Below are 17652 nucleotides of genomic sequence, written 5' to 3' on the forward strand. Positions count from 1 at the left end.
GGTTATGTTAATGGAGCTGATGGTGGTTATGTTAATAGCGCTGATGGTGGTTATGTTAATAGCGCTGATGGTGGTTATGTTAATGAGGCTGATGGTGGTTATGTTAATAGCGCTGATGGTGGTTATGTTAATGGGGCTGGTGGGTGGTTATGTTAATGGGGCTGGTGGGTGGTTATGTTAATGGGGCTGGTGGGTGGTTATGTTAATGGGGCTGGTGGGTGGTTATGTTAATGGGGCTGGTGGGTGGTTATGTTAATGGGGCTGGTGGGTGGTTATGTTAATGGGGCTGGTGGGTGGTTATGTTAATGGAGCTGATGGTGGTTATGTTAATGAGGCTGGTGGGTGGTTATGTTAATGAGGCTGATGGTGGTTATGTTAATGGGGCTGGTGGGTGGTTATGTTAATGAAGCTGGTGGGTGGTTATGTTAATGCGGCTGGTGGGTGGTTATGTTAATGAGGTTGGTGGGTGGTTATGTTAATAGGGCTGGTGGGTGGTTATGTTAATGAGGCTGGTGGGTGGTTATGTTAATGAGGCTGGTGGGTGGTTATGTTAATGAGGCTGGTGGGTGGTTATGTTAATGAGGCTGGTGGGTGGTTATGTTAATAGGGCTGATGGTGGTTATGTTAATGGAGCTGGTGGGTGGTTATGTTAATGGGGCTGATGGTGGTTATGTTAATGGGGCTGATGGTGGTTATGTTAATGGGGCTGATGGTGGTTATGTTAATGGGGCTGATGGTGGTTATGTTAATGGGGCTGATGGTGGGTATGTTAATGGGGCTGATGGTGGTTATGTTAATGGGGCTGATGGTGGTTATGTTAATGGGGCTGATGGTGGTTATGTTAATGGAGCTGGTGGGTGGTTATGCTAATGAGGCTGATGGTGGTTATGCTAATGATGCTGATGGTGGTTATGCTAATGATGCTGATGGTGGTTATGTTAATGAGCTGATGGTGGTTATGTTAATGGAGCTGGTGGGTGGTTATGCTAATGAGGCTGATGGTGGTTATGCTAATGATGCTGATGGTGGTTATGCTAATGATGCTGATGGTGGTTATGTTAATGGGGCTGATGGTGGTTATGTTAATGGAGCTGGTGGGTGGTTATGCTAATGAGGCTGATGGTGGTTATGCTAATGATGCTGATGGTGGTTATGCTAATGATGCTGATGGTGGTTATGTTAATGAGGCTGATGGTGGTGGTTATGTTAATGCGGCTGATGGTGGTAGTTATGTGAATGCGGCTGATGGTGGTGGTTATGTTAATGAGGCTGATGGTGGTGGTTATGTTAATGAGGCTGATGGTGGTTATGCAAATTAGGCTGCTGTTAATGAGGCTGCTGGTAGTTATGCAAATGAGGCTGATGGCGGTTATGCTAATGGTAATGAGGCTGATGCTAATGAGTAAGGTAAAGGTGGACTGACCGAGGCCAGGCCCATGACGCGGGGGAAGGTGAAGGAGGAGCATGCGTCAGGCGTCTGTCCGTAGGAGGCGTAGGGCGTCTGGAACCAGGCCTTCTCATTGGCCCACACCACATCACACAGAGGAAGGATGGCGGCCCCAAGGCCGTGAGCCGGCCCGTTGACCGCCGCCACGATCGGCTTCCTGAACTGGATGAAGGTGTTAACGAAGGTCCTGAGGAAGAGGAGGCCAGATGTCAGAGGTGAACGCTCACTGATGACATCACACGGGGCTTCTTCCAGCAGGCGTTACCTGATTGTCTCGGCCATCTTGATGCTCTCCTTCTTCCTGTCCTCTGTCAGACGTCTGATGAAGTACAGGAAGTCCAAACCGCAGCAGAATACGCTTCCAACGGCACCGAGTAGCACCAGCTTACTGTCATCAGATGCTGCTGTAGCCATGGCACTCTGGATCTCCTTCATCACCTGAAGACGAGGAGCAGGGAACAATTTATAGGGAAGTTAGTGTGGTCTATACCGTGGGGGCGTGGCTTCACTTCAGGTTTTATAGTATATGTAAGGGTGTGGTCTTATACAATGGGGGTGTGGTCTATAGGATGGGGGCATGGTCTCACCTCCGGATTGAGCGTGTTGTTCTCGGAGCTCTTGGTTGACAGCAGGATGTGAGTGAAGCCATCTTGTTTCTTCACCACGATGTCCCGGTACCGGTAGGCGCTCTCCGTCTGTCGAACACTGAACCTCAAACGTTTGTCGAACACCGAGCGTTCCTCCAGACGACGCTTCCCCGTCGCACTCGTCGCTCCGGTAACAGCACTCTGCACACCTGACGTCCCATTGGCAGCTACAACCTCCATCAATGAGTTACCTGGAGGAGTTTACATGTTACATCAGGTCTTCATGCCGCCATCTTTAATATAAGTTGAGAAAGGCCCTCTGTTTGAGCTTACCTATGCTGCTGAGGGAGCACATGGCGCCAGGTGTGACAGGTACTCGTGGTCTGGTCCCCATGCGGGCCCTCTCCTCTCCGGGCCCCAGCTGGACCCCTGCAGGTTTCTCCAGCAGAGCGACCTCAGGTGGGACCAGGTGAGCCTCCTGAGCTCCGGCCTCCAGACCGTGAGCCGCCTCATCCAGACGGCTGTTCATCGGACTCTTGGGGACCAGGATCTTGATGCCGGTCTTGGACAGGTCCACGCTGCGGCGGGCCGAGCCGGCCGGAGACGCCGACATCAGAAGGCTGCCGAACCGGCCGACCGGCAAGTGCTGCTGCGAGCTGACGGAGGCCGGGCGGATCGGTCCGAGGGCGAGTTTCACCTGATCACATCCTCCAGGTAGACCTCCGACGATGTCACCTCCGGCGATGTCACCGTGAGCCGTGGGCGGCGGCCTGCAGGGCGGTCTGTGGGCGGGGCTAAAGCGGCGACTGGGGAAGCTGCGGGTGGAGCGCAGCAACGTGTCGTCTCTCTGCCACCCGGCGTACCGACGGTTGAAGTCGTGGACGTAGATCATACAGGTGGACAGGTGAGTCTCTGGCTCCCAGGTGTCTCCTTCTGAACCGTAACCTCTCCACCGGACCAGGTACTCCACTTTACCCTTCTTACTCTTCCTCCTGTCCACGATCCTCTCCACCTGGTGGAGACAAGTTAACATTTGAACTTAACTAGTAACTTAACTAGTACTAGTTTATTCACATGTTAACCCTTTAACTTAACTAGTACAAACCCTTTGACTAAACTAGTACCAACCCTTTAAACTAGTACAAATCCTTTAACTTATCTCGTACAAATCCTTTAACTTATCTCGTACAAATCCTTTAACTTATCTCGTACACCCCCTTTAACTTAACTAGTACAAACCCTTTAACTTATCTAGTACAAACCCTTTAACTTATCTAGTACAAACCCTTTAACTTAACGAGTACAAACCCTTTAACTTATCTAGTACAAACCCTTTAACTTATCTAGTACACCCCCTTTAACTTAACGAGTACAAACCCTTTAACTTATCTAGTACAAACCCTTTAACTTATCTAGTACACCCCCTTTAACTTAACTAGTACAAACCCTTTAACTTAACTTGTTGATACATTCATTGGTTAACTGATGATAGTTATATAGTATTAATAACCTCAGAGTTCAGTCATTAATCACAACAGTCTGAACACGTTCACTTTTATAAATTGTGTGACAGACATCTGTTAGCATCGAGCTAGCACTGAGCTAACACTGAGCTAACTCTACAGGCTAACGTTAGTTACAGAAGCTAGTTAGTACCAGACTCAGACTCTGACTCACTAACGAGTCGTAAAGCTGTTAACTAACCAGCTAACTAGCCGGTTAACTAACCAGTTCTGAGGTTCAGCTTCTCCTCAGCTCGAAAAGTTCACAAAGTTTAACTCTCAACTCCGACCTAGCTATTGTTAGCATTTTAGCATTAGCTCGCGTCACCTCGTAGAACTCTTCCGTAGCCATGGAGACTGTGCGCGTGCACGAGCAGCTTCCAGAAGCTTCTTCTTCACGTGAGAGGAGGCTGAAGACTGTTTAGCTCCGTTAACTAGCTGCCAGGGTTAGCACGGCAGCGTGACGCAACATCCCGTCTGACTCGCTGACCTTCAAAATAAAAGCTGAATATTTCATTTTTTCTTTCAACGTAAAAACCCATTAGCGATGACGTAATGACGATGTCTTGAAAAACACATTAGGATAAACCATTCCGTAATTTAAACCGTAATCATTGTTCACAACAGTCCTTTGTTTATACAGTAAACCCATTAAAACATCTTTAATAAACTACAGTCCATGAATGTTTCCATTAATTTGTCCCGGATATCTCAGCGCTCTGACATGAACCATTAATAAACTCAAATATATAACATTTACAACCATCATGGTCCTAATCAAAGTACTTCTACACTGGAGAGTAAACCAGGATCAATATGACAATGAAGGCTTGAATATTTTTAAATGCTCTGAAGATGATTAATAACTATTTGTAGTTGATATCAACCGAAAGTCTGAACTTCAATGATGAACTGATCCAGGAGATGGACGCAGATGTGGATTCAGCCGGGAATCAAACCCGTGTGACTCTGGAACAGAAAGTTTGATGATCTGGGAGTCGGGATCGGACCCCAGGGATCGAACCCCCGGGTTCCCCCCCCCCCCCCAGGATCGGACCAAGTGGTAGCCTTACGGACTGGGAGACTGCTTGGATCTCTGGTTAAGTGAACGTCTTTACGGCTTATTGCCACGAGAGCAGCCAAAGATAAACGAAGCAGAGACCTTCAAGATCGCAACTTTATTTACCTAATTTAAAATTCTTACAATGACAACAAGATGGCTCCTTTGCTGTAAAGTCGTGATTGGCTCCACACTAGTTGGGATGTCATAAGCCCTCCAGGTGCATCCAGGTAATTCTGAACATTCAACGTCAAACATTAAGTTGACATTGGAAAAACGGTTTTACTTGCAGACAGACGGGGTTGAAGTGTTTTATTTGATCTCAGGTCAAAGACAAAAGAGATGATGGTAAACTATTCTGGGTCTAAAGTCTGGATCCCTTTTAGTCGACGGCCCTCCGCCTCATCAGTCTGACTTTTTGTTGGACCGTTTCGTGTGGTCATCGTCGTCGTCGTCAGACACGGTGGGTCGGTTCCTACAGCAGAAGTAGAAGAAGACGGCAACGATGGCGATCGGGAAGCCAACCAGGAAGCAGCCGAGCAGCGGAGTCTGGCTGAACACGGGCTGGAAGGACAGAAACACAGAGTACAGAGAGGTAAGAGGTCTCTGAGACCAGAGGACGGAGAGGTAAGAGGTCTCTGAGACCAGAGGACGGAGAGGTAAGAGGTCTCTGAGCCATGAGGACGGAGAGGTAAGAGGTCTCTGAGACCAGAGGACGGAGAGGTAAGAGGTCTCTGAGACCAGAGGACGGAGAGGTAAGAGGTCTCTGAGCCATGAGGATGGAGAGGTAAGCGGTCTCTGAGCCATGAGGACAGAGGACGGAGAGGTAAGAGGTCTCTGAGACCAGAGAACAGAGGACGGAGAGGTAAGAGGTCTCTGAGACCAGAGAACAGAGGACGGAGAGGTAAGAGGTCTGAGACATGAGAACAGAAGACGGAGAGGTAAGAGGTCCATGAGACATGAGAACAGAGGACGGAGAGGTAAGAGGTCTCTGAGACCAGAGAACAGAGGGCGGAGAGGTAAGAGGTCTCTGATACATGAGAACAGAGAGGTAAGAGGTCTCTGATACATGAGAACAGAGGACGGAGAGGTAAGAGGTCTCTGATACATGAGAACAGAGAGGTAAGAGGTCCATGAGACATGAGAACAGAGAGGTAAGAGGTCCATGAGACATGAGAACAGAGAGGTAAGAGGTCTCTGATACATGAGAACAGAGGACGGAGAGGTAAGAGGTCCATGAGACATGAGAACAGAGAGGTAAGAGGTCCATGAGACATGAGAACAGAGAGGTAAGAGGTCCATGAGACATGAGAATAGAGGACAGAGAGGTAAGAGGTCCATGAGACATGAGGACGGAGAGGTAAGAGGTCCATGAGACCAGAGAACAGAGGACGGAGAGGTAAGAAGTCCATGAAACCAGAGAACAGAACTGATGAGGAACAGGACTTACAGTCAGTGTGACTTTGATGTCATAGACGAAACGTCTGGCGCGCTGATAGACGCTGTTTCCTCCCTGAAACTGAGAAGTCAGACAAAGAATCAGATGTCAGAAACAATCAAACCCGGCTGTTAGATCTTCTTTATCGTCCTCCAGGTGAGTCTGGAGTCCTGACCTGGATGCTGCCGTCCAGAACCCCGTTCAGGAAGTCCAGTAGGTGTCGCTCCGTCTTTACAGCGACCGGAGGCAGGAAGTAGCCGTCGCTGGACAGATTCACCATGATGAAGGAGGGCACCACCACCTCACTGACAACGACAAACATCAAGGGAATGGAAGTATACTCAAGTTTACTGAAACGTCTCTAGTCCTTTATGTCTCTACATGGACATGTGAGACTAGACTTTAACACACAGTAACAACTCTTAGTTGCCCAAGTCCCAGTGTCCACTGAGAAATGTTATTGGCTAGAGACCTTAAGGACGGGAGACGTTAAGGACTTAAACACTACCTTACCCCATCACGAGTCCATTGATGTAGTCACTTCCTTCCATGAAACCAAAGTAGAAGTTTCTGGACAGAGAGAAAGACAGATTCAGGTTTGTGTCTCAGTACCTTGTCCTCTTATATTTTTGTGTCTTAGTGTCCAATGAGACTCTGACCTGCTGTAGAACTCTCTGTAGTCTGCAGACACTTTCTCCACAAGACCTTTGTACCTGAACAGGAAACAGGAAACACATCACAGTGAGGTCGGAGGACGGATGATGTCATGGTTAATTCTTGCGGTCTTACCTCATGCTCTCCTCACACGGTGTCTTCTCCTCCACCAGCGCCAACACCACCAGTTTACCTGTCGGACAGAGGCGGAGTCACTTCACATGAACCAATCAGCAGCCTCGGAGCTGCAGTTCCGCTGATGTCCACTAGACGCTGCTGTGATCTGACTGTAGTCACGTGAATGAGAAACTTCTTCAAATAATATAAATATAAATACCATATAGTAACAAACAGACATTTACGTTTCATATCAGAATAAAACATAAATAATGCTAAAATTAAAGAAATATTAATAAACCATTTACAACTGTTGAATAGAAGATAGTTACTGCTCTACACATAAACTCCTTTTGTTTGTGCTTCTATTAAAATAAATAAATAGAAAAGTTTGCTTTGTTTTTAAAATTGACCCATTAATGTCCGGCCCAAAATTACAACGCAATTATTTTATCCAATAAATATCTGTTTACAATTAAAAATAATTAACCTGATGAGGGGCGACCATTCAAAATGTACATTTACTTTTTAAATCTGTGAAATCTTAAATTTTCCAATAGCAGGAGTAAACATTTAAAATGTATTTATTTAATATGTTATTGTGTAAAATCTTAAAATTCAACTAGACTGTGCATTTGCTGGAGAAACACAAACCAACTGGAGATGATTTCAACCGCCACAGTCACTCAATATTATAAATTCTGTCATTTAAAGTTGTCTTTGTACAGTGGCACCACTTATAGGTGAAATGCTTTATGTGCAGCTATTAATATTAATATTTAGTGATTGAAGAAATATGGCTGTGTTTTACATGTGGGCGCTACTGAGCACCTGACCAGGTTGACGTCATAAGCATCATTTCGCTCTATATATTTAAGATATTGATGCTTTTATGGACATAAGTTTGTGTGAGTAGAGGCCAGACAACAGGAAGATCATGAGGTTTTCACAATAAAATTCCAGTGAATGCGTGTTTCCCTGTGGGTGAAACATTACCTGACTCTCCCATAGCGTACAGAGTGTAGCTGTCGATCCTCAGGTAGTTTGGGAAACGTTCTCTGTTGATCCACAACTTCAGATCACCGTCAAGTTCCTCTGAAGCACAAATAAAAGTCATGAAAGAGCAGAACAGGAAGTTCTCAGAGTTTACCACCAACTACGGTGTCTCTTGGTTAAAGGACAACTACGGTGTCTCTTGGTTAAAGGAACGTGAATCTTAAAGAAATCCGACATGAAGCCGAAAAAGAATTTGAGCATCTTTTCAGCTCTCTATCAAACACAGTGGTGACTTTTTTCTTTTTTTTCCTTATGCTTGATGAGGAGAATTAAAGAAAAAAAAAAGATACTCCACAGCGTTTGACAGACACGGTGTCTCTTGGTTAAAGGACAACCACGGTGTCTCTTGGTTAAAGGACAACCACGGTGTCTCTTGGTTAAAGGACAACCACGGTGTCTCTTGGTTAAAGGAAAACCACGGTGTCTCTTGGTTAAAGGACAACCACGGTGTCTCGAGGATAAAGGACAACCACGGTGTCTCTTGGTTAAAGGACAACCACGGTGTCTCTTGGTTAAAGGACAACCACGGTGTCTCTTGGTTAAAGGACAACCACGGTGTCTCTTGGTTAAAGGACAACCACGGTGTCTCTTGGTTAAAGGACAACCACGGTGTCTCTTGGTTAAAGGACAACCACGGTGTCTCGAGGATAAAGGACAACCACGGTGTCTCTTGGTTAAAGGACAACCACGGTGTCTCTTGGTTAAAGGACAACCACGGTGTCTCTTGGTTAAAGGACAACCACGGTGTCTCGAGGATAAAGCTTCTCTGTCCACTGAGCCAGACAAACCTACTTTGTATATGAGATAGAACATAATGAACATCAGTAATCAGTTGTGTAACAGGAGGCCACTCAGAGGTCAGTGTCTTACCGTCAAAGGTGAAGTAGGTTCCATCTTTAAAAACAACCACAGCCGGCAGAGTTGAGAGGGACACCACCTGGACACATGGACCAGGTTTAACCAGAAACACTGACAAACCAATTCAGGTCGAGAGACATTTTACATCTTCTGTATGTAGGTACCGTCCTGTAATGTCCTCTACCGTCCTCTCCCATCCTCTCTTGTCCTCAACCGATCTCTACCGTCCTCTCTTGCCCACTTCTCTACCGTCCTCTCTTGTCCTCTATCGTCCTCTACCGGCCTCGACCGTCCTCTCTAGTCCTCTCTAGTCCACTTCTCTACCGTCCTCTCTTGTGCTCTATCATCCTCTACTGTCCTCTCTTGTCCTCTACCGTCCTCTCTACCATCCTCTCTCGTCCTCTACCGTCCTCTCTCGTCCACTTCTCTACCGTCCTCTCTTGTCCTCTATCGTCCTCTACGGTCCTCTCTTGTCCTCTACCGTCCCCCCTTGTCCTCAACCGATCTCTACCATCCTCTCTTGTCCTCTACCGTCCTCTCTGGTCCACTTCTCTACCGTCCTCTCTCGTCCTCTATCGTCCTCTCCCATCCCCTCAGTCAAACCTTTGGCAGGACGTCTCTGGATGAAGAGAAGAAGAACGTGTGAACGATCAGTTCTTCTGCTGCTGACGTGTAGTTTCCCTAAAAACACACCAGAGGTCAGCTGTGTGTTTTTAGTGTTTAGAAACTAGTGCTGTGTGTTGTATGTGTATATGTATGTATGTGTGTGTGTACGTGTATGTGTATACATACACACACTGTCCACCCTCTCCCTCTCCAGCTCTCCCTCCCCTCTGCATGCCCCATCTTACCCTATCTTGCTCCCCTCTCCCCTAACGAGGTCCTCAACATTATTACATCTAACCGCCCCACCACGTGCTCCCTTGACCCGATCCCCTCCCCTCTTCTTCAGTCTATTGCAACTGAACTCCTTCCTTTCCTCACCCACCTCATCAACACATCTCTTGTTTCAGGATGCTTTCCCACGGCTTTCAAGACTGCCAGAGTCACCCCCCTTCTGAAGAAGCCATCACTTGACCCCTCTGATGTCAAGAACTTCAGACCGGTTTCTCTTCTACCCTTTCTATCCAAAACACTTGAACCTGCTGTCTCCAACCAACTGTCTTTCTATCTCCACCAGAACAGCCTCTTGGACCCCCACCAGTCCCGGTTCAAGGTGGGTCACTCAACAGAAACAGCCCTCCTTGCGGTGACGGAGTCGCTTCACACAGCGAGAGCTAACTCTCTCTCCTCTGTCCTGATTCTCTTGGCCCTGTCTGCAGCGTTTGACACTGTGAACCACCAGATCCTCCTCTCCAGCCTCGAGCGGATGGCGTCTCAGGCTCTGCACTCTCCCTGTTTGCATCCTACCTGACCGGTCGATCCTACCAGGTGACATGGAGGGGGGCCGTGTTGGGAACCATGCATGCTGACTACGGGGGTTCCACAAGGCTCAGTCCTGGGCCCCCTTCTCTTCTCGCTCTACACAACATCTCTGGGTTCTGTTCTTCGCTCCCATGGCTTCTCTTGCCATTGTGATGCCGATGACACCCGGCTGGTCTTGTCATTTCCTACGGGGACACTCGAGTGGAGGCATCGCTGCGTGCTTGGCTGACATCTCGAAGTGGATGATGACTCACCACCTCAAGCTCAACCTGGACAAAACCGAGCTGCTGTTCCTCCCGGTGAAGGGTTGCCCTCACAGAGACCTGTCCATCACCATGACGATACCGTGGTGACGCCAACCCGGACTGCGAGGAACCTGGGTGTGACCCTGGACGACCAACTGTCGTTCTCAGCAAACATTGCATCGGTTACACGCTCCTGCAGGTTCCTGCTCTACAGCATCAGGAGGATTCACTTCCTCACTGAGGAGACGGTGCAGGTGCTCATCCAGCCTCTGGTCATCTCCCGCCTGGACCACTGCAACTCACTACTTGCCGGAGCTCCGGCGTCGGCCATCAGACCTCTGGAGCTTGTCCAGAAAGCTGCAGCCTGGTGTTCAATCGCCCCAAGTTCTCCCACAACTTGCCTTCTCCGTTCTCTCCACTGGCTCCCTGTAACAGCATCCAGTTTAAGACTCTGGTGCTAGCCTACAGGGCAATGAAAGGAACAGCTCCTTCCTATCTCACACTCAAAATCCTTGATAAAAAAATCAGTTCGTTCTCATCATTGCCCTATACTCACAAAATATAACTTGTTTAGTTGGGATAACATGATTAAATATGTGAATGTCTGTCTCATGTAGAAGATTATACATGGCTTCACCTCTCCTCCGCTCAAACTATTTGTGATCACAAGAACTGGTTATTGGCTCGCAAGAGGGGATCACATTGTCCCACTCAGGAAAAGTGCTTTCAGTCATTCTGCATGTTCAGTACAAGCTGCACTACAATGGAACTCCATCCCAGTGACCATTAGAACCACACACACACATACAGGTAATTTAAAGCTCACTTACAGAAACGGTCAGTAGTACTCAGCTCTGTCAGCACTAGATTGTAACTCTTTCTCTGTCTGTGTTGAACTTCCCTCCATCTGTCTGTTGTCACCTTTCTGTCTTTCTTTAAAATGCCGGTCGTCCGTCACCTACCTGCATGCTTGTCTTTTATTGTTGTTTATCTGTGTCTGAGTGATTTATGTATTTCACATACTCTGTATGCTTTTATGTTTTGTGCCTCTGACGTGGATGTTTTTTAGCGTCTGAACAACTACAGCATAATACTGTTGTTAGTCCATGTTTTAACAGTTATTCTCTTTTTTTCATTGTTTGTCCACGCATTGTTAAGTGTCAATATTGTTTAACCTTTTAACTTTAATCTTACATTGTTTTTAGGTTTATTGTGTAACATCTGCCTCTTGGGAGTACAGATGAAAAATAGCCTTTTGGCTAACTCTGGCACATTTGCAGAAATGTTTTTATTAATGTCCACTGTCCCGTTCAAATAAACCAATAAAATCAAATCTCCAGGCCGTGGTCAAGCCCTACACCCCCACCCGACCTCTTCTCTCTGCTGCCTCGGGGCGATCGGTCGCCCCGTCGCTCAGAGGTCCCTGCGGCCGATCGACCCGGTCGCGTCCGTTTCCTGTCCTGACCCCTCAGTGGTGGAATGAACTCCCCACTGACCTCAGGACAGCAGAGTCACTGCTCATCTTTCATCAGGCTGAAGACTCACCTCTTCAAGAAGCACTGAGCCTTCACTCAGCACTCACTGTGTTCATACGAGTTTGTTTCTGTACTTCTCTGGTTGATGCTCTGAGATGCTTGTTTAGAGGAGATGCACTCATGACTTCTGGTGACGAGTCGTTCTCTTGAAAACCGATGTTGAACACACTTATTGAAAGTCTTTGGATAAAAGCGTCTGCTGAATGACTGTGTTGGAGCCATAACGTGGTTTTGTTGTTTTCTTTTGTTTTTGAGGGTAACACGAGGTGAATTTATATATGCAGTTCGGACATTGAACACAGAGTGGCACATTGGCAGAAAGTGCATATTACAGGTAAGTGCCTGGTGATGAGAATCAGGTGTGTGTGTGGACGGGAAGCGAACAGTTTTTGACCGTGTCAGCCAGCGTGTCAGCGTGGAGTTTCAAGGTCTTATATTATCCTGTCAAGTATCCTTGTATTCTGTTATGGTGTCAAACGGAATAAATGGTTCAACGGATCGAAAGAAAGAGTGAAATGTTTGTGGAACACGCGTCCCAACAGTTCTCCCATTCGCCCCCCCAATGGCTTACAGACTGTAATGTAAATGTAATGTATAGCTGTGCGTGTGTGTGTACACCTTCAGCTGTGATGTGGCTCCAACATAAACAAACATGACATCATGGCGGTTCATGGCGTGTTGGAAGAGCTGCAGACTGCTGAGAGATCGAACCAGCGGCCTGAACGACACGACATAGACGGTCAGACCTGTGACGTCACACTGACTGCTGTGTTGTTTAATATCAGATCTATACTAAAGGTCATGACAACAATTTGCATTAATTGACTTGACTCGGTCATTTACTGTAACCAGTGTAACGTTAGCATGCTAGCTAGCTGATGTTAGCATGCTAGTTCCTCACTGGTTACAGGTTCTTACCCTCCAACTCGATTAGCAAAGTCCAGGATTCCATCTTTGGTTCTTGGTCCTGAATAATTATATTTCACATCTTTCTTCAACCTGAAAATGGAGAACAGACGTTTATTTACGCTTTATATATTATAATATATACATATATAACATATATATTTGTGTATTAATTAGGGCTGGGCAACGCGTTATTATCGCATTAATTAATTAACTGCGACAATTATTTTATCGCGCATTAACGCTGTTTTTTTTAAATTATTAAGCAGACATTGTTAACACAAGAACCGGGCAGCGAGCGGTGAACAGCTGTTTTGTGTAACGTCTCTTCCTGTTTCCTTCACCTACACTCCCCTGGGTCCTAAGTCCCTCCATGTACAGCTTCTTATCACCCTCTATGTACCAACATACATTTATAACAAACACCACACATACTACGGCAATCAGCGTTATGTGTCTGACCTACATACCAAAGAAAAGAAAAAAATAAATGATTCATTTAAATTATTGTTTTAGAGTTTTTAAAGTGTTTTGTTTGTAATATGTATAATAAGCATCATTTAGTTATTACTACTGAGAATCTAACAAACATAACATGACGTAGATAGGTTTGCAGTTTTCAAGAAGTATATTTAAATATCATCTCTTACACACATGAAGATAAAGTTGTGAACACCGGCTGAATATCTATGATCAGAATCATTATAACTGTGTTATAACTGCTGCTGTGTAAAGGGAATACTGCTGCTAACAACAACCTGATGTGTTTAAATTGTTTACACACAATGTTATTGACCTTTGTTCATAGAGCAGTACTTTAAAATAAAAGTGCACAATACACTACTTTTAATTCATTATTGGATTTTGCGCATAACAATGAGATTAATAGCGATTAATCGCAGAAAATCATGCGATTAATCACGATTAAAAATTGTAATCATTGCCCAGCACAAGTATGAATGTATTAATAGTTGTTCTGGGACTTACATGAGGATGGCTGGATAACCTCGGACCTTAAACTCTTTGGCCAAACCTGCAGAGAGAAACACAACCTGATCACATGGTGGGAGTGAAGAGGGAGAATCAGTTTCTACCAGGAGTCAACCTCCAGTTCTATAAAGTGTTAAAGCTGCATTCTCTCTCGTGTCCATCAGGGGGCGACTCCTCTGGTTGTATAGAAGTCTATGAGAAAATGACTCTACTTCTCTCTTGATTTATTACCTCAGTAAACATTGTAAACATGAGTTTATGGTTTCAATCTCCAGTTTCAAGTCTTTCATTCTGATCATCATGTTCAACATGTTTTATACAAACAGCATTGTGATGATGCTTTTATTTTGATGCTTTTATTTTGGTAGTGTTACTGACCGGTGCTGGCCGTGGCGTCTGATTTACCAACGTTGACCGGAGAGCCGAGACTCCTGAGTTCTGATCCGATCTGATGCCAAACCGGATCCAGCTGTTTACAGAACGAACACCAGGGGGCGTAGAACTGCACAGAGACGAACACGACACATATATAACATTCAGTGCTGGGCAACGATTACAATTTGTAATCGCGATTAATCGCATTGTTATGCACAAAGTTCAATAATGAATTCAAAAGTAGTGTATTGCGCACTTATTTTTCAAAAATACTGCCATATGAACTAAAGGGCAATAACATTTGGTTTGCAAACACATGCAACCTGCAGTCTGTACCGTGCAGCAGAAGTAAGAGACGCCACACAAACAGCTGTTCACCGCTCGCTGCCCGGTTCTTGTGTTAAAAATGTCGCTTAATAATAAGAAACACTGCGTTAACGTGCGATAATAGAATTGTTGTCGTTAATTAATGCGTTAACTCGATAATAACGCGTTAACTTGCCCAGCACTAATTAAAATAAATATATATATAATGAATAAATAATAAATATCACATATTACATATATATGTAATAAATAAAGTGTTGATGTCAGGTGAGTTTGTTTTACGTACCTTAATGAGCCAGATGTCGTCGGCTCCTCTCCTCTCCATGAATCTGTTAAAATGATGTTAATGTTCACAAGTTATTAACAATCAGCTGTTCAGTAATAACTAAGTTTATAACAGTTCAATGTTCAAACTAAATATTGCTGCCTCGTTAAAACACCGGATGATGATATAATATATATAATAATGTTTTCTGCTTCACTTGTAAAATAAGTTTTATTTTAATTTCCTGGTGAAATAAAGATATATTCTATAAATATTGACAGAAGAGGATTAAACTGTGATTAGTTCTAACTCTAAACCAGGGGTCAGCAACCTTTTTGAAACAGAGCTACTTCACGGTACCGAGTAGTACGAAGGGCTACTTGTTGGATACAAACGTCCTGAATAACAAAGTTGCACAGATCACCTTTAATAATAATATGTGTGAAGACACTGTCTGATCACATGTCAATGTTAATTATTCCTCACAATAATTACCAACAATGATTGTGTATTTTGTTCAAAATCACACCCGTTATATTTTTGTACAAATTATCACTTCTAACATTTTTTAGGAAATCATGAACCGTCATATCTTCAAATCATGTCTCGTTTGTAGTAACCGCTTCCTTTGTAACATGTTTGAACAAATCATGAACTCTGTCACATGTTGATACAAATTATCAGTTCTGTAAGATAAAATAAAATCAACTCTTTCACATGTTGAAATGAATCCGATTACATTCGTACTAATCACCACATTTTGGGAAATCTGGGTCAATTTTGCATTGCGCAATGAAGCCTGCATGCCGCCTGTAGTCTGTAGTCACCAGCTTTTTTTTGGGAACCTTTTTCTACACGAAGAAACGAGTAAAAAGTCTCGTCTATAGCCGAGGGGGGGGGGGGGGGGGGGGGGGGGGATTCAACCCTCCGAGGCACGCGAGCGTCTTTGGGCGCCTGCGTTCAAACCTCTAGTCTGGGCCTTTTCCATCGTACTGCGTTGCCTCGCCTCTACCCGCCACCCACGAGTTGTTGCCCCGCGGCCTGTTCCGAGGACTGACGGACCGGACGACGGGGTGCGCTCGCGGCGGCGCGTCCGGTGCCAGCGAGAAGAGCCTGAAAACCTAGTGCGGTGCGGCGGCCTCTTCCTTTTAAAATCGACATGAATGCAAGCGTTTTTGATTCAAAACGAACAGAAACTAAAATGTTTAGACGGAGCTCCATGGGGATGAGCGCCATTTTTCGAACATGCCTTGCGGGCGACCAGGTGGCTACCTCTGCTCTGAACAAACCTTCTGTTTCTTTGATAAAGTTAACTCAAGCTTGTTCTAGGATGCTTTTATTGTGAAACTCTGACACTGAAACAGGAAGCTAAATCTCAGCTTCCTGTTCCTTTGACCAATGAGTTCTGGTTTCTTCTCTTCTTGGTAATGAAATAAAACTTTGTACTCACGAATCATCAAGCTCCTCCACGAAGGCCGACGCTGACAGAGCCAACAGCACTGCAAACAAACAAACAAACAGTAAACGGTAAACAACACATTGAGAGTCATCTCTGTCTCGTGACACCAAATAGAGCTGTGATTGGTTGATTGATCTCAGCTAACTGTTCTGTTCATATCTGATTAAATGTGATGAGAGACAGGAAGCTGCTCACTGGACTTTCAGAATAAAGGACCTGTTAAAGCAACAACATCAACATAATCTGAAAGTAATCCATTCAGAAGTCCCATAATGCATCTGGTGGTTCTGTGAGATGAACTCACTGGAGGTCTTCAGGTTTAAACACATCTGATTCATTTCTCTGCAGCTCTGAGATTAAATCATCCTTCAGTCTGAGACTTTAAATCTCCTTAAACCTCGTTAACCTGCACTTCCTGGTTCCTCTGAGCTTGTGGGAGGAGCCTGTGAGGCTTTTTAGAATCAGTGTAAATATGAGTGTAGTTTGGTGGAGGACGTACCTGAGAGCAGGACCGTGTTCCTTCTGTTCCACATGTCGACTGATGGAGAAACTGCAGCACAAAGAGATTAACAGCACACAGCTAATCTGCTAACTGCTGACAGAGCGCTAATCTGAGGGATTAACAGGTTATATTCAATCCACTGAAGCTTTATTGACATCAGCAACAACACACAGTCTACTGAGGATGTTAGAGAGACAACAGGAAGTCTGCACAATAGTTTATATTCTAATGTTTGTGATCCAAGAAGACTGACAGGTATGAAGAAGGAAACGAGGAGGTAAGGAACGAAAAGGGGAGGAAAGGAAGGTAAAACACGCTAATGCTAAGGATGCATACAGTACCACTGCCTTCCCCCCCTTGGCAGGTCTGATCACAACCTGATCCTGTTGACGCCTAAGTATGTTCCTCTGGTGCAGAGGCTGCCTGTGACCACCAGGACTGTGAGGAGGTGGCCTCAGGAGGCTAATGACGCCCTGCAGGACTGCTTTGGGTCTACGGATTGGGATGTGCTGTGTGGACCACACGGGGAGGACCTCAACAGCATGACGGACTGTATCAGAATACATTAAATTCTGTGAACAAACTACTATTCCATCCCGGACTGTACGCTGCTTCCCCAACAACAAGCCATGGATCACCAGTGACCTGAAAGCTCTTCTTAACAAGAAGAAAGCAGCTTTCAGGTCTGGGGACAGGGACGAGCTCAGGAGAGTCCAGCGCGACCTGAAGATAAAGATCAGGGAGTGCAAGGACTCCTACAGGAGGAAGCTGGAGGTCAAACTCCAGCAGAACAACGTGAAGGAGGTGTGGACCGGGATGAAGCAGATTACTGGTTTCAAGGTTGGAGGCAGACAACCAGGGGGCTCCCTGGAGAGGCCAACGAGCTAAACTCTTTCTTCAACAG

General features: G+C 45.5%; 2 protein-coding genes across 3 annotated transcripts in view; both read right to left on the bottom strand.

Moving 5' to 3' along the window:
* Window positions 1-3997, bottom strand: part of cdyl (chromodomain protein, Y-like) — a 7815-nt gene extending 3818 nt beyond the window's left edge. Inside the window, exons 1-5 of one of the 2 annotated variants that reach the window (XM_079284274.1) lie at window positions 3865-3997; window positions 2368-3046; window positions 2035-2285; window positions 1713-1885; window positions 1424-1634 (exon numbers count right to left, since the gene is read on the bottom strand). In XM_079284274.1, the coding sequence (XP_079140400.1) occupies window positions 1424-1634; window positions 1713-1885; window positions 2035-2285; window positions 2368-3046; window positions 3865-3888 (1338 nt within the window). In that variant the 5' untranslated portion in view covers window positions 3889-3997. Of the gene's footprint in view, window positions 1-1423; window positions 1635-1712; window positions 1886-2034; window positions 2286-2367; window positions 3047-3762; window positions 3825-3864 lie in introns of those variants that run through there. The other variant, XM_079284275.1, reaches the window with a different exon arrangement.
* A 1004-nt stretch (window positions 3998-5001) lies between these two features.
* LOC306789705 (protein disulfide-isomerase tmx3a-like) lies at window positions 5002-14851 on the bottom strand (the record flags this gene model as incomplete). Its single annotated transcript, XM_079285785.1, has 14 exons — window positions 14809-14851; window positions 14199-14322; window positions 13818-13863; window positions 12843-12923; window positions 12543-12642; window positions 9323-9400; window positions 8732-8798; window positions 7802-7900; window positions 6824-6881; window positions 6694-6747; window positions 6548-6604; window positions 6210-6339; window positions 6047-6115; window positions 5002-5160 (listed from the first exon to the last, which is right to left on the bottom strand). The coding sequence occupies exons 1-14, from the start codon at window positions 14845-14847 to the stop codon at window positions 5002-5004; spliced, it is 1161 nt and encodes a 386-aa protein (XP_079141911.1). The 5' UTR covers window positions 14848-14851.
* Window positions 14852-17652: the final 2801 nt, after the last annotated feature.

This window comes from Melanostigma gelatinosum (genome assembly GCF_949748355.1).
Source record: "Melanostigma gelatinosum genome assembly, chromosome: 15".
Classification (NCBI taxonomy): Eukaryota; Metazoa; Chordata; class Actinopteri; order Perciformes; family Zoarcidae; genus Melanostigma; species Melanostigma gelatinosum.